The sequence below is a fragment of the Mytilus trossulus genome, chromosome 1 (genome assembly GCF_036588685.1).
Source record: "Mytilus trossulus isolate FHL-02 chromosome 1, PNRI_Mtr1.1.1.hap1, whole genome shotgun sequence".
Classification (NCBI taxonomy): domain Eukaryota; kingdom Metazoa; phylum Mollusca; class Bivalvia; order Mytilida; family Mytilidae; genus Mytilus; species Mytilus trossulus.
This window is the reverse complement of record NC_086373.1, coordinates 43,555,329-43,573,444: the sequence shown is the minus strand read 5'-3', so window position 1 is coordinate 43,573,444 and position 18,116 is coordinate 43,555,329. Positions and strand designations below refer to the sequence as shown.

Sequence of the window (18,116 nt, the reverse complement as noted above, 5' to 3'; positions counted from 1 at the left end):
TCATCAGAGCGTCACTGGTAAGTCTTGTGTGGACGAAACGTGCGTCTGGCGTTTTAAATGTTAAACCTAACACCTTTTGTTAGCTATTATACATGTGTTTCTTTGTCCTATATCATGTATTCCCATTTATTTGTATTGTAGTTCAATAATGTAATTTTGTCATGTTCATGTTATATTTATCATTACTATAGAAGTGCGAGGATTGGCATGCCCAAAAACTAGGTTCAACCCACAATATTTTTTTTAATTAAAATGTCCTATACCAAGTCAGGAAAATAGCCATTGTTATATTAAAGTTCGTTTCAGTGTGTGTTACATTTTAATGTTGTGTTTCTGTTTGTAACCCGGATTGTTTTTTTAAGATCTGCAGCTTTGTTAAGGTTGATGTTTTTCAGGTGTTTGAAAAATTACTAGTTTGATTTTTATATTTATGGTCTTCTTTCAGATTGTTCAGATATTTTTGGTAGCCTTCCTTCTCTGTCTATGTAGTATCTTATATATCTATGTACTGGTTGAAATAAATATCCGAGAATGCTGATTAATACTGCTGATTCAGGATGTTAGCTTTTCCTTTCCCATGTTTGATATCTGTTCAATCCTTTTTAAGCATACTTATGTTGCAACTTTCTTTTTAATACCTTTATATAAAACATATATCTCTTTAAAAAATATTTTTTTCTCTGTAACTGTGTATGTGAACTTGGTGGCTCTTTTGGTATAGGACATCTTTGACATATTTGTCGTGATTGTCCTGGAGTTGTTCTCTCACTTTTGTCGGTAAAGTGTACAACATTTCAGTGTTGTTTTTGTCTGGTAATTAGCTTTGTTTTAAAGTCTATATTTCTTTCTTATCATCAGCTTAAATTGTGTTGCCATCCAGTGTAGGATCCATCTCGTTGTAGTCTGTTTCAAAGGTATGTTCCTGTCAATTTTATCCTTTGCTAAATGTTTAAAATGTGTCAAGGACGATTCAACGTCTTCTTTACTGCTGTCTTCCTTTAACTGGTTGAAGTTTGATTCTTGATCTTTTACATCCAATGTTCCCCCTTTTTTATACAAATATATTTTCCTGGGTGTTTTTTGTTTGGTGAGTTTTGGCCTTTGTATTTTTCATCTAGTGATTCTAACAATGTAATGACCACTCATTCCTGGTTCTACTTCTATTGTCCGTATTAGATTTGTGTTTATAAAAGAACACAAATCAAGAACATTTATTTCTCTTGGGGGTTCTCTTACAACTTCAATGTTGTCGTCGCTCAATATATTTTGGTTTATATTTGTATCATGTTTAGGTGATGATTGTTCCATTTCCTAGTTGATACTCGGAAGTGTAGTCTTTTATCAATATGATATTGTTGCAGTTGTCGATCTCACTGAGTGATTCATCAAGACTTTCTATTTCTATTTCTTCTAGGGTGCTTTTTTGGTTTCTGTAGAATAATTTAAAGTAGAGTTTCTTACTTCCGTCTATCTGTACTTTTGATCTCGTATATATTAAGGGCATACGATACAGTTTTGAACCTGTATTTACAAGTTGATGAAAATTTGCATATAGACTATTTTTTACCTGATTAAATCAAATATGTAATAAAAAATATACCTTCATGTGCTACTTTTTGAGTAAAATGAGGTCGAAATTTTGTATATTTGCTCAAAATTCAGATTAATCAACTTTGGTCTCGCTAACACATGATATATCTTGTCTATGGGTGTCTACCTGTGATTGACATGCTTAAATGAGTATATACTTCTGTTGAGAATTATCAACTTGTTTTTTTCTTGTACCAGGTGTCGCACATACCAAATCATTTGTATCTTGCTTCTTATCATCAGTGTGAGAATTTGATATTGAAATGAATGAATAGCTAATACTTGAGAAAAGACGTAATCCCGTTGGTGAATGGACATTCACATTTATGCCAGGTCCGGTTTGTTTAATGTTTATAATTCTGGAAAGTTATTTATTCGGCTTCATTGATCTGTCAATCGCATTTAATGTGAGTGTACTCTTTGTTCTCCTCACACTTAATGTTTTCTGGTTATGTTTGTTCAGCTTTCTTGCATAGTCTAAAAGGGAACTTTATGTGTATCCATCTGATGTGTTAAACCTTTTTCAACTGATTTTTTATAGTTCGTTCTTATGTTGTACTGTTACACCAATGTCCTAGGTTTGGTGGAGGGTTTGGATCCCGCTAACCTGTTTAACCGCGCCACATTCTTATGTATGGACCTGTTCAAAGTTAGGAGTCTGTAATTCAGTGGTTGTCTTTTGTTGATGTGTTGCATATTTGTTTTTCGTTATTTGTTTGTACTTAAATTTGGCCATTAGTTTTTTCGTTTGAATCGTTTTACAATTTTTCATTTCTAGCTCTTTTATAGCTGACTATAGTGTATGGGCTTTTTCCATTGTTGAAGACCGTACGGTGACCTATAGTTGTTAATTTCTGTGTCATTTTTCTCTTTTGGAGAGTTGTCTCATTGGCAATCATACCACATCTTTTTTTTTATATTTGATAGACCGGGATAGAATGCATGTCCCCATGTAGTATGATCCTATATATGTCACTCTGTTTTATTTGTATACCGTTTGTGTCTTTTAATGTTGTCTCTGTATACAAAAAACTGTCAACTTACTATTAGTTTTCACCAATGTTTCATGTGCGAGATGGTCATTTTACAGAATTGATATCTCTTTCTTTGTTTTGTTTTGCTCCATGGTCTTGCTGGTAAAAACAAATGATATTGCGTTCCCGATTGATAAAGGAATATGCATCAAACAACCCTAATAGATGTACATTTCGTTTTGAAATGCACAGTCATGTAAACCAGAAATAGGAGTTTGTTCATATGTAACGGTGAGTGTAGTTTTTTTTTTCCAAATCAATTATTTTAGGTAAAAACTAAGAATATTCTGCACAATTGGCACCTTAATTCTCTATGATGAAGTTTATGATTAATCTTATAAAGACGAAACGCGCGTCTGGCGTACTAAATTATAATCCTGGTACCTTTGATAACTATTTGCACCACTGGGTCGATGCCACTGCTGGTGGACGTTTCGTCCCCGAGGGTATCGCATGCCCAGTAGTCAACATTCCGGTGTTGACATGAATATCAATAATGTCGTCATTTTCATAAATTTACTGTTTACAAAACTTTGATTTTTTTTGAAAAACTAAGGATTTTCTTATCCCAGGCATAGATTACCTTAGCCGTATTTTGGCACAACTTATTGGAAATTTTGGACCCTAAATGCTCTTCAACTTTCAACTTGTTAATATTTTGATATACCGTCACTGATGAGTCTTATAAAGACGAAACGCGCGTCTGGCGTACTAAATTATAATCCTGGTACTTTTGATAACTATTAACTCCTAAACAATAAAAGTAGGTAAATTTGCATTTTATTTTAGAAAAAGCTCGAAATTCAATCGCCGATGTAAGCTCAATGCTGTAAACCAACATTTTACAATATCAACATTATCAACTCTGAAAATAATTTGTAGTTTAAAGTTGTATTTTAAAGATTGACTGCGATTTAAATTATGCATGAAGAAAAGCTGGTTAAAAGTAAAATCGATATAGAATTGTAGTTTAAGACCTTGAAAGTCAGGCCTTAATTATCACGTTATCAGAAACGCTGATAATAAAAAAAGCAACACTATTATGCTTTCATAACTTGAATGGTCATGACAATTACCACCAAATATGGTCACATCTCTAGATAAAAAATAAAAACCAGTTTTCAATCTGACAAAGGTTACTCTGAAAATAACCTTAATGGCGTTTCCTTCAAATATAATTTTTAACTTCTTGCATTTTAAAATATGCAATAATGAGTACAAACGTATAGAGCAAACAAAACTTTAACATCTTCAATCAACTTTTAAGATTTCTTACTATCAAATTGATCAAATTAATATTTTCCATTTTGAAAATAAAACCAGAATCCAACCGATCTTTTGGATAAACTGTTCAATTTACATCTAGACAATACTGTCCGGCAACGTAAAGTGCCGCAGGTTATTTACATTGCTAAAAACTTCGGCTAAACGTTGACAGAATTCTACGACAAATGATTTCGTTCTAGAAAACGTTTGACTTTCTTAAAAACGCTTGTCATTAAATTGGTACAAATATTATTTCAAACTGCAACCTGCAAACTTGCTATTTGATTTTTTTGTATCAAAACCAATCGCAATCTTGATTCATCATTGCTCTTCTTTTTGTTTTATTCGAGGCTCACCGATAGGTCTAGTGTAAACGAAGCACGGATCTGAAGTACAGACATTATAGTCCTGGTATCTATGCTGCGGTTATCTTATATGAATTTCTACGATTATAGAAGTAAACATCAGTAACTTTGCAAAACATGCTTTCTTATTGAAAGTTAATCCTGATGAGAACTGAGAATCACATTTGTAAAATTATTAGCCTGTTATCTCTGAAAGTTTGTTTAACTTCTGTGTCGAGGCCACTTGTTTCAAAAGGTACCACCAGCCCAGATGTCAGCACTTTGGTGTTGACATGGTAAATTATTAAGTTAATACATTTAAGAATTACTGTTTACAAAATGCTTAATCTACAAAACGCTACGGATTTTCTACTATCGAGAATAGATATTATCTTTATTGTATATGCAAAACGTTTTGGAGTTTTTTGTTTTCAATTACTAAATTTCAATGAAACTTGCGTTCATATTTTTTATGCAATTCGACACTCGGGATTTTAAAACTACCAAAACAAATATAGGACATCGTTGTATATGTACAGACTTCGAAATATTTTTGTTATATAGATGGTGTTGATTAAATTCTCTACCGCCTTGTCCTTTTCTTTTAAATACTTAGTTTGAATAAAACAAAAAATCATCCACATTTAGATTTGGTTTCTTACAGTATATAACTATGTTTTATAATACAATATAGTTGAGTAACATTAACCATAAAATTACATTTTTAATAACCCCACCTTAGACCTAATTTATCACCCTAAAACTTATTATCTGTACGTTGTTCTGTGTCTCGAACTGCGCAATTTTCGTCAACTCAAGATCAGAGGTCAAGTAAAGCCAATTTGCTTATTTTCAAAATGTCAATATTATTTACCATCTTAGTTATCAAAAATTAATTTCAAATAAGGAACTTTTTAGGGAGATTTTAAGTGTCAGTATATTGTGTTTATATTGATGTTGAATAAAAATAATTCATTTTTTTAAAGATGTGCTTTTCTACAATATTTAAAAAAGCGTGTAGAAATTTTGTATGAGATCCTTTTTCAACAACATTAAGTAGAACTGGAAAGCATTTGTAATTAACTGAAATTTAAAGTTTTTCAACGACCAGTTAAAGGTTCTTTGATATTTGAAATATAGTCGGCTTTTAAAAGAACTTTCTAAATTTATCCCTATGAATTTGGTCTTGCCCTTTTTGTATCTACTATAAAAATATCTGACTGTAGTATTGAAAAATAATTTCTTTTGAACCGATTCAATTTGAAGATCGCAAAACAATATTGAAGTGTAAATCTAACAGATAATATGTGTCGAAGGTTTCAGAAAAGGTTACTTATCACGTTTATATGCTCACAATAAACGATGTGAGGGTTACTGCTCACAAGGAAGCTATTAAACCAAGAGTTCCAAATGGTGAAGTTGAAATCATCCCTTCGTAAATTTTACGGACGCCATCACGAGTTGGTTGACCGTTATGGAATAACCGTTTCACAAATGATATCGGATATGTTCCTTACGTCGTAACTACAATCCCCTTCCCTTTCATGAATTTGACCTACCGAATTAGACTATTTACCGGATTTGTAATCACATAAGCAACACGACGGGTGCCGCATGTGGAGCAGGATCTGCTTACCCTTCCGGAGCACCTGAGATCACCCCTAGTTTTTGGTGGGGTTCGTGTTGTTTATTCTTTAGTTTTCTATGTTGTGTCATGTGTACTATTGTTTTTCTGTTTTTCTGTTTGTCTTTTACATTTTTAGCCATGGCGTTGTCAGTTTGTTTTAGATTTACGAGTTTGACTGTCCCTTTGGTGTCTTTCGTCCCTCTTTTATATGTAATGTTAGAATATTTAATATCAATTTAATCTGTAAAGGACCATAATTTACTTCGTCATAATTTCTCTGTTTGTTTCTACACTTCATCATGCAACCAAGTAGCAAGTTCCATACGGGCATGACCATTCTGATTTTGTGCTATATAAAGATGCTGTTGCACTAGTTTGAAAATTATTTATAATTAAGGGATGTATCTCCCTCATGCAATTCCTGAATCCTTGCATCATTGTAAATATAACGGAATTTGATGAGACTGTCATCAAAGGGAGAATTTTAGCGCTATAAAACCAGGTTTAATCAACCATTTTCTACATTTGAAAATGCCTGTACCAAGTCAGGAATATGACAGTTGATGTGTTTTGTCATTTGATTTTGCCATGTGATTATGGATTTTCCGATTGGATTTTCCTCTTTGTTCAGTATTTTTGTGATTTTACTTTTTTTTTTATACATTGGACGACTTATATATGTGACGTATACAATTTTCTAACGTCAGACACGCGAATTAATGAATGTGTTTGTAGATAGAAGTTTTTTGTGTTCTGTTAAATTGTTCCGTTTAAAATTGTTACACGATGAGGACTGCTGTGCCCATATTTTGACTATTTTATTTACTATGTTGTGTTTAGTTCACGCATGATTGTAAATATAACGGAATTTGATGAGACTTTCATCAAAGTGGTAGGTTAAGCGCTTTAAAACCATGTTTAATTCGTCATTTTCTACATTTGAAAATGCCCGTACCAAGTCAGAAAAAAATAGCAGTTCTTGTCCATTTGTTTTTGATGTGTTTTGTCATTTGATTTTGCCATGTGATTATGGACTTTCCGATTGGATTTTCCTCTGAGTTCAGTATTTTTATGATTTTATGATTTTGCAAAGCTTTAGATAAGAAGTTAGCAATATCCTTTAACTCTACTTTCCGCTATATAGATGACGTTCTTTCACTAAACAATTCAAAATTTGGTGACTATGTGGAACCAATCGAATTGGAGACAAAGGATACTACAGATACAGTTAAGTCGGCTTCATATCTTGACTAACATCTAGAAATTGACAATGAGGGTCGGTTGAAAACAAAACTTTACGACAAAAGAGATGATTTCAGCTTTCCAATTGTGAACTTTCCATTTCTAAGTAGCAACATTCCAGCAGCACCTGCATACGGGATATATATCTCCCAAATTGATACGATATTCCCGTTCTTGCATTTCCTATCATGATTTTATTGATATAGTGTTACTGCTCACAAGGAAGCTATTTTAAAAACCAAGAGTTCCAAATGGTAAAGTTGAAATCATCCCTCCGTCAATTTTACGGACGCCATCACAAGTTGGCGGTTCGTGTTGTTTATTCTTTAGTTTTCTATGTTGTGTTTTGTGTACTATTGTTTTTCTGTTTGTCTTTTTCATTTTTAGCCATGGCGTTGTCAGTTTGTTTTTAGATTTATGAGTTTGACTGTCCCTTTGGTATCTTTCGTCCCTCTTTTGGCTATACTTTTTTTTTTTTTTTTTTTTTTTATCCTTTTTGGTTTATAGCTCTTCATATTTACAATAAACTTTGGATTTTAAAATATTTTTGCCTCGAGGATCAAGAGACATTAATTGTTGCATCTAGTATACAGATAAAATGATGTCGTTTATGTTATTTCAACATATTTTCCAATGAGAAAAAAGTTGTGATTGATTGTCATCTAATGGCGTACATTTCCAGCTCTGTAACAAAACCCTTACCAAGGCATTTAGTTTTGTTAATGTAAGTAGTGATCAACATTAAACATCTGTCAGTAAAGGAAAACTGTTGATTAGTTCTGGAATATAAATTTTTTCATTAAATCTGCAGTATTTGCTGATATAAGGTCGCAAAATATCGGACACATAACGAATGAAATGTCGTCTGAGATGTCGAAATTCGTAATTGATTTGTTTCAACTCAGACATTAAAGATTAATTTGAAAAAAGGTCAATGCTGTGTAATGTCTTTAAAATAAACGAAAAAAGCAACTAAATTCTAAATTTCTAGTAATTAAAATCAACATCTTGGTCGATTCAGTATATGCATTCGTAGTACCAGGAACTATCAATATACTAAATAAGTATAAACCTAATACTAAATAAGTATAAACCTCTCCTTATTTTACATATTCGATGAATTTACCTTTTAAAATCATTTCTTATAGTTATGTACAGGAAAATTCTATAATACTTGTAATGTGTCAAATTGTAAGCTTATTAAATAATTTTCAAATGTCCGTTTTTTTGTGTCCAATTTATGTTAACGCTATGTAATTACTCGTAACATATCTTCACTGCAATATATCTATAAACCAAGACCTTCAAACGTCACTTGTGCAGATTGTCACACCTCCTCTGTGTCCAGTTAAAGCAATTCATTGTTTGTTGATAAAACACATTATTTTCTTTGCACATTAAAATACTAAATATCGATTGCATTGTATCATTCAGCTGAGGTTTCCATTTACACTTGATTAGTTATCATAATTTGTTCTATTCATTGATCAAAAGTTTGCAATGAAAAACGTAATCGATGCTATAGATCTTTTAATCATACCTAAGATTTAACAAACACGTTTATATATATATCAATACTCAGTGATTCCAGAGAAGAAAAAAAAACACGTGAGTAGAAAGACGACAAAACCCGTAAATTAGATTTACTAAGAATATAATTTCCTTAATCAATACATTTATTATATTAATGAACACAGCAATGATAATGCCTTTAGTTCTGCGATATATTTTGGTTGTTCAGTGACGAAGGACATTCTCTGACTTTTCTACTTTCAGACATTATCTCGATTACCACACGGTTCGAAACATGCTTTGCCATCTGAACTTTTCAAAAATGTTTGTGTCCAGTTAAAACAATTCATTGTTTGTTGATAAAACACATTATTTTCTTTGCAAATTTAAATACTAAATGTCGATTGCATTGTATCATTAATCTGAGGTTTCCATTTACACTTGATTAGTTATCATAATTTGTTCTATTCCTTGATCAAAAATTTGTAATGAAAAACGTAATCGATGCTATAGATCTTTTAATCATACCTAAGATTTAACAAACACGTTTATACATATATCAATACTCAGTGATTCCAGAGAAGAAAAAAAACACGTGAGTAGAAAGACGACAAAACCCGTAAATTAGATTTACTAAGAATATAATTTCCTTAATCAATACATTTATTATATTAATGAACACAGCAATGATAATGCCTTTAGTTCTGCGATATATTTTGGTTGTTCAGTGACGAAGGACATTCTCTGACTTTTCTACTTTCAGACATTATCTCGATTACCACACGGTTCGAAACATGCTTTGCCATCTGAACTTTTCAAAAATGTTTGTGTCCAGTTAAAACAATTCATTGTTTGTTGATAAAACACATTATTTTCTTTGCACATTAAAATACTAAATGTCGATTGCATTGTATCATTAATCTGAGGTTTCCATATACACTTGATTAGTTATCATAATTTGTTCTATTCATTGATCAAAAATTTGTAATGAAAAACGTAATCGATGCTATAGATCTTTTAATCATACCTAAGATTTAACAAACACGTTTATACATATATCAATACTCAGTGATTCCAGAGAAGAAAAAAAAACACGTGAGTAGAAAGACGACAAAACCCGTAAATTAGATTTACTAAGAATATAATTTCCTTAATCAATACATTTATTATATTAATGAACACAGCAATGATAATGCCTTTAGTTCTGCGATATATTTTGGTTGTTCAGTGACGAAGGACATTCTCTGACTTTTCTACTTTCAGACATTATCTCGATTACCACACGGTTCGACACATGCTTTGCCATCTGAACTTTTCAAAAATGTTTATCTTCGGTGCATATGCAACATACACTGTGTATGTCATATCTCCACTGTTTACAGCTCAATTTGTTCATACATTGTAGTAAATTACTGTTATCTTTTCATGATTATGTTTCCTAGTATACTCGACCACTAGGTAGACTTGTTTGAAGGAGGAGCTTGTTAAATTCCAACGTGACTTTTTTTTTAAAAATAGCCTAACGCTGTATGCATAAATTATATGACACGTGGGATGTGCTGTGGTCTTTATTTACAAAAGTTAGAACTGAGACCGTTGTATGTCATTATATCAAATATTAACAGAATGGATACAAGTGAATTTTCAATGTATGATTCCCTCATGGATAAACATTCAGCAAAGAGAATAAAGCTCGAGATTGCAGAAAGGTAAGATAATTTTATTGGTTTTATTTATTTTCATACAGTTCGTATAATTCAAAACAAAGCATGCATCATGAAATATTAGCTTGTATTTTTTCTCATTAATGGAGGGACTCTTAGAAACTTAAAACATGTCTTATTTCATAAGTTCCGTAAGATTTAATCTATATGTTTAAAATTTGAAGCTGAAAATTAGCACGTGTCTCAACACATATTTTTGGAAGACGGAGTTGCTTACATGGATATTCTGACAAAGTGAAAAAAAACCACTAAAAACAGTGAAACCCCAATGTAGAGGAAATTATAAACATGAGGTTATTTAAACTTTTGACAGAAAAACCTTTTCGTGAGAAAAGTTTTGAATACAGATAAGTTTTTTTTCTAACTAAGCGTACATGTACATGTGTTTTTTATTCGTTGACAGTGATTTAAATAAATCAAAACGACGATGCTTATTTGAGTTGCGTAATTTTAAAATTTAGAAACCCGGCCGTTAAAAAGAGCAAAGTTACACGTTGATTATCACGGGAGACATGCTATTTGAATACCATGTCTCAAGTTTTATTAGATTCGTTCAAACTGACTTCGCTAATAAATTGATTTGCTTAAGAGAAAGTATATTATATCATGAAATTGTTATCATCAGTTTAATTCAGTAGAGGTATTTTTTTTACAGGCCTTTGAACTTTGCAATATCACCCGATGAACGTGAGATCCAGTCAGTAAAAAAGACGAAAATGCCAAGGGTAAGTTTTTTTATACTGTATTGTCTGTGAAAAATATTACTGGTAAGCTTCAAAATGCAAAAAAAGATAACTAATTAGAGTGTCAACATTTAGATAAGTCTTGAGAAAGAAATATTTTGTAAAAGAAGGGAAATGGCGTATCAAGTTATGACATAGAATTCATTCATGCACTTGACAAAACGTTATGCAACGGAACAGAACTGTTTTTCATTGAAGAATGTTGTTTGAGTTTAACAACGGAAGAAATTACATAATTGGATAGTAAAAATATTTTAGCTTTAGGTTCAAGAATACTTGATGAAGGTTATTGTAGATACATGTGTAACCCGCATCTAAATTAGAATCGACATTTAATTTCTTCCACTTGTTTGATATAACTGCCTATGAAATGCCTGTACTTGAGGATTTTTGTTTTGCTCTGTAATGAAAACAACGATACATTTTAATCCTTAATTTGGCTGTAATCTTATTGTACTAAGAATAAAACCGCAACTCTTTTTGAAAATAATCGAATTATCAGTTAGAACATACATGCCCGATGAATATCCAATCATTGTCAACTCAAAGGACTTTTAAAAACAAATATTTTATGGTAGCGTACTATGGTAATTGTTTGTGATATATTTATTAAAACTGACAAATCATTGTTTATTTTAGGATCCAATGTCACACAGAATCATAGAGAAGAGGCGACGAGATCGCATGAATAACTGTTTGGCAGAACTCAGCCGGCTTATCCCAACAAGTTATTTGAAACAGGTAGAATACTTTATTATTTTATTCTTACTTAGTTGAGTTTTAAAACTGAATGTTGATTTAAATTTGTTAAGGGTAATTTTGTTCACAGAGATTAGAGCTTTTACTTTCTATATTACATCTTTTTTGAAGGATCTTTGATTTCGTATTTTTTTTTAAATGTATATTTGAATATTAATTCATTATTGTCTATTCTGAAGAATTGATCAAAACCAAAAAATGAAGTATTAAAGAAACATGAAGTATTCCTTAATCCTCAGAAATAAGAAAATATAAACATAAACATGAATAAATAATAAATCTGCATATGTCAATCTAACATTCAATTACCTAATATATTTCAGGGTCAAGGTCGTATTGAGAAGACGGAGATTATAGATATTGCATCCAAGCTTATACGAAACCTGTTGAACTTGCATAATTTTAGAGGTATGAAATATATTATCTGTTAGTGTATCTAATAGTTTCACTTCAATATAAGAGATGTGATATTTCGCCGAAAATAGGTTTCCATCGATGAAACAGGACATTGTGCTCCTTTCCAAACGACATACATCCATATCCTTTCATATAAGAAGAATTTTAGCATTCTGACTTAAATAAGAGATTTTAGAAATATATCAACTTGTTGATAGAAGCATTTGCATTAACTATTCCAATACTTCTTCAACAATGATGTCATAATAAATGGAATTAATGTCAGTTTATTGCACAGGTCGACCTTATAATAAAGCAGATGCTTCCAGGTTATTGAAATATTTTCCAAACTATCAAAAAGTATAAATAAACAATTTACAGGACATGGTCTCCAAAGGATGTAGCTTCGTTTCGTGAGAATTTTAGCCAGAAGCCATTTAATTAACTATCGAGTTGTCCTTATATGACCATAAAGGCGGCGTAAACATAAAGATAGATATGAATTGATGAAGCAACACGTGCAACTGGATTTTTATAAGTTTGTTAAATTTTGTATTATAGATTCAAAAACAATGTTTACCGTCGTTTTTAGATTTATAAGAATGACTTTTTTGTAGATCGAATCAGTTAATCAAATTATTTACCTTTGTTTCACTTTCAATGTTGACATTCTTTTCCTTTAAATAACCGTACACGGACATTGCATGCGTTTTTCTATCTCTTTCTACGGGGTTAATTTAGAGTTCACACGAATGCGGGTTTAATAAGGTCGAATTATTAACTTGCAAGTGAATAAGTCATTATCAATGTTTATTAGCTTACTTTGACGAAATTGAACCTTATTAGCTGATAAAAGCAAAATATTATTTCACTATTTCACTTTTATTAATGATTAAACAAAAACATCATACTTTTGATTTTTATATGTCTCGTAGCTAGTGCCCCTTTAACAAAATGTATATTTTTTTTATTAAATAAACATCTTTTTAAACACCCTGTATCAAAGTACCTTTTCAAAGAAGGCGTGATATCATATCTTAAAATTAAGGACGATGTTTCAGACTTAAGCCATTTGAATGTTTTTTTAAATTTTTGAATGTTGTTACAAAAAATTGAAGACTTAAAGAAGAAACATTTGAGATATTCATTAAATACTGATACTGCTATCTTACAGACTAATGTCGTATAATTATCATCCGAAGGACAATGTTTAATAAACTCATATCGGGGCCTTTTATAGCTGACTATGCGGTTTGGGCTTTGCTCATTGTTGAAGGCCGCACGGTGACCTATAGTTGTTAATGTCTGTGTCATATTGATCTCTTGTGGACAGTTGTCTCATTGGCAATCATACCATATCTTCTTTTTCATAATAATACCTTTATATTAATGAAACCAAGCAACTAAATTCAGTTGTTCCTTTTCCCTTATTAAATTGTTCTCCTAAAACATCTTAATACAACATAGAGAGCTATTGATTGACAATTTTTGCATTTGAATTATTTTAGAAATGATGGAGAAAGAGTTATCGTCGGATTGTGGTGGAGCAAACCCATGCTGTCAAGAAAAGTTTTACATGGGATATAAAGAATGTCAGGAGGAAATTCTGCGACATTTAATTGACACTGAAGGGATGGATCTTAAAGATGACTTCTTTCAGAGAATTACAACATTTTTAGATCATAGCAGTAAGAAACATCTTAGATTATCAAAAGGTATTTACCATTCTTATTAGTGTTGTGAAATGATGTTGATATAAAGCACATCTTTCCAAAAGGGTCAGTGAGAACTACATTATTTCTTAAAATTAAAATCAACTCTTTATAAATTGCATGCGTTCGAAGAGCAGCTTTCATGACAAGGTATGAGTCAAAGATTAAGTGAAAGGTAATTCGACTGTAACCAACCTCATTATGCTGTTCATACAATCAAAGGTCAAATATCATCTGATCATATACAAAAAGAACTTACAGCAAACAGTTCTAAAATTACATGGTTTAAACGAAGTTAAAGAAAACAATAGTTTTGCAACTTCTTTATCGTCTTATCAAAATAACTGAAATTACTGAAAATTATTTTTTACACATTTATCAATTTGAAACTTATCAATGGATACGAAATTTAACAAAACCACTTTTGGGATTTTTTTTATCTATTGATACTTACTTATACACGCAATATACTAGTAGTATGGAAATAAAAGATATAATGCATTTATAAAAGAATAACAGATAAATCTTCATGAAGCAGCTGAACATCTGAAAAAAATCTGCGTAAAGATATGCGGTTGATATTCAAAGAGCATTAATTTTCATACCTGGCCCTAAAAACATTTTGTTCAAACAAATCAGAGAATGGTTGATTGATTGTTGGTGATTCACGCCACTTTGAACACTCTTGAATATATCTGTGCTGTCAGTTTTATCGGAAGTGGAAGTGGAAGTGACGGGAGAATACCGCCGTCCGACAGCGGACAAGGAATCTGTCAATCCTAGTAAATCGAGATCGGAGTCGAACACACCTGTCATGTGTGGGGGGGGGGGGGGGTCGAACTTAACATGAATATTTACAGGCTAGTGATATTGGTGATCAACTACTTAGACCACTTTGCTGCCGACACTCCCATTTAACCTTTCTGGAGCGTTGTGCTAAAAAATGTGATAGCGGCAATGGGGCAAAGCAGCATATGGATAAAATTCTTATTTTATATAAAAAAAAGCCCGCTCATATAAATAAGTTTAAACTTGCGATATTGGTCTTAAAGGGCAATTTTCATTATTAACAATAACCATCTTTTTCACATTTTGCTAATCTCTTCTTATAAAGCTGTTTTCAGGATGATTTTTCTCTTTCAAAATGACGATTTTTTTTTTTACGACCCAAAATAATAGCTCTGTGCTTAAACTAAAAAGTAATAAGATAACACAGTGGCAATGATGCATATGCACTCTACTGATAATCTAATATTTCTTCTGTGGAAATGTACGCTATAGTCTCGTTTGTTCTAATTTGTTGAAATGATATGCATCTAACTTTAACTAATACATTTGTAATACTAGTTGTCTTCTAAGTCTGTGTAGTTATTTTGGTTGTTTATTTTAGTTTTAGTTTAAATTTTATGTTAAATATACTTTTGTCAAATAAATTTTCACCATGTGGCATTGTCTGATCAATATTCTGTAATACAGTGTACATGTCACAGGGTGTAAAAACTAATACTTTTAATTCCATATCAATTGCGACTTCTTCTTCACAGTCTTAGGCATAATTGAAAGTCATTAAGAAAATTCCATGACCAGTTGTTCGGTAGTTTATCTGAATATCTTAACAGATGTGTACGAATAGAGATGAGCCATTTTAAAACTGGTGATGCAATTTTCAAAATTATCTTCGGTTATGTTTAAGATTGGTTGAAGAGTTGACAGGCAATGTTCCAGTACTAGTTTTTCACTAATGTTCTGCATGCTGAATGTTTTACATTGTAATATCAATGGTTTTGTCTTGGCTATTACATGAATAGCACTAAAATGTTATAAGGTTGCTGCTCATGCAAACAGTCATTGCATTGTCTGTTAGATTCTAGCGCAACCTTAACTACGAAGTGGTTTGAAATTTTATACTTGTGCACGGTGTAATCAGTGTTCATTGTTTTAATCGTTGACTTTTTCTAGGAGATTTTGGTAAGTTTGATTGTTGTGTATCCAACATGTCCTTTTTGCTTCCCAACAAATAGGAATATGAACATGATTTTTATATTTATATAAAAGCTATGTAGTATATGTTATTACTTAGTAAGCATATTCTAAATAATGATTTAATTTTGTTTTATCTTGAACACAAACTACGAAAGTCTCATGTACTCCTTGTGGAACAGTATTTTTTTTTTTCATGTATAACATTGATCAACAAATTTCTAGTTATTTGATAATTTTTAATACTTATTTTAAAAGTGTTGCTAATTATGAATAAAAATGAATTTTAAACATCTTAAGATTAATAAACTACACATGTAAAGATGATCTTCTGTCTTAGATAATAATGGAGTAACGTTTTCTCCTCCTATATTTTCACTTTTTATTTTCCCCGGTAGTACTGATATTTCATTTATTGTTTTCTATTTTAGTAAAAACTGCATCTGATATCCAAAATGTAAAGCATAATGATTCTTTGACGTCAGAAGCACCAGTTTCAAATTTTATCTCACAGAGCAATGGTCAAATGCTACAAGGCATGGGAATTTCAGAAAACAACATGGCCATGATAAAACAAGATGAACATCTTTGTACCCTGCTGAAGCGAACAGAACAAACATCCAGCCGAACATCAGGATACAGCAGCTTCAGAAGCCAGTCATTGTCAGAAGGAAGCGTATCATGCATTACACTACAGTCAGTTCAGGGAGATACAGCAGATAGAGATGAAAGGAACGGCTCAAGAGGCAGTTTATACTCCAGCGAGGAGAATTCATCCGAAGGCAGTAATGGCAGCAAGAATGATTACCACAAGTCACATGCTTACAAATTTAAACACAATATAACAAAAAGGTTTTCTAAAGAAAGAAGTCCTTGGGATCCAAAAAGTGAAAGATCTTCAGATTCAATGGAGGATGAAAATGAACAAGGAAAGCGAAAAATAGTAAGCTACAGTACTTCAAGCCCGAGCACTGAATACAGTCAATACTTAGGATCTGAAAATAGTTCTACGAATAGTTATTGCAAGGAAAATAAAATTCAACATATTCAGAATGACTTTGGGAAGAATGGTCGTTTTGATTCAAAACAGGTGCCTTTACCCGCCTTTGTACTTCATCCTCTTGGAACACATTATGTTCCCGTAACAATACCTCCTACACATTTCAAAAGTGTGTTTAAAGACGATTCCAAGGGATCAACAGCATATCATCCTATTAGTATCCCTGTGAATTTCTGTGGTCCAAGTGTTTCCTTAAACACACAGGTAGAACAGCAACTCATATGTGCATCAGAAGGACAGAAAGACGGAAGATTTCAAAATTTATAGAAAACGTTTTGAAAGATTTTTATGCATATTTTTCCTAACAACGCTTGTGTTTATATTGGAAAAAACGTATTTGTTTTCTCCCAAAAAGTTGTTCGGTTAGTAGATAAAGTTTGGTTTTGGCAGTTGAACAGACTTGCGCCTGACGAATTTATCTGGAAGTAAGATATTTTTATGAATACATTGATAACTGTTTTTTATACACTAGTTTGTATTGTAAATTGGAAATGTCTGTGAAACATATTTTCAGCTTAATGATATTCATGATTATATTTTATGTGATGAAATGGTCTTTCCTTAAATTTTGCTCAAGAACAAGTTACATTCACTTTTTTTGAATGTTTGTTTACCACGTAAATGTACAATGTATTTCATCATTACTGTATATTTTATCATTAATGTATCATTACTGTATATTTTATCACTTCAAAACAATAAATTTAAAGATATCAATCCACTTTTAACAAACTCGTTATTTATTCATATATGAAGCCCACATGTAGGTGTTCGACAATAGGCGGAATTTTAACAAGTGTAGATCTCATGAAGCTGACTGAAATGGAAGTTGCTTAATATTGTCTTAGACGTTACTTTAAATAGGTTGTTGTGTAGAAGGTACTAAAAGCTTTTGAATACCTTTGAATACTTTTGATTACTTTTGAAAACCTTTTTTTTACAGCTAGTGTAAGTATTACTTAACATTTTATCAATGGGTATTGTACTTATCTTTAAAAATATGATTGGACGGACTTTCTCGCCTGCCTTTCTTTAATTGTAATCTTTCGACAACAATAAAATGAAACTTTGAAGTCCCACAAATTTAGTAAAACTTGTGAAATTGTTCCAATGTTGTTACAATTTTA

General features: G+C 31.6%; 1 protein-coding gene across 1 annotated transcript; it reads left to right on the top strand.

Moving 5' to 3' along the window:
- Positions 1 to 10,156: 10,156 nt before the first annotated feature.
- Positions 10,157 to 17,554, top strand: LOC134708210 (uncharacterized). The gene is made up of 6 exons (XM_063568572.1): positions 10,157 to 10,324; positions 10,995 to 11,064; positions 11,722 to 11,823; positions 12,165 to 12,249; positions 13,746 to 13,952; positions 16,361 to 17,554. Exons 1-6 carry the CDS (start codon positions 10,158 to 10,160, stop codon positions 17,254 to 17,256), a joined length of 1,527 nt encoding a protein of 508 aa, XP_063424642.1. The 5' UTR covers position 10,157; the 3' UTR covers positions 17,257 to 17,554.
- Positions 17,555 to 18,116: the final 562 nt, after the last annotated feature.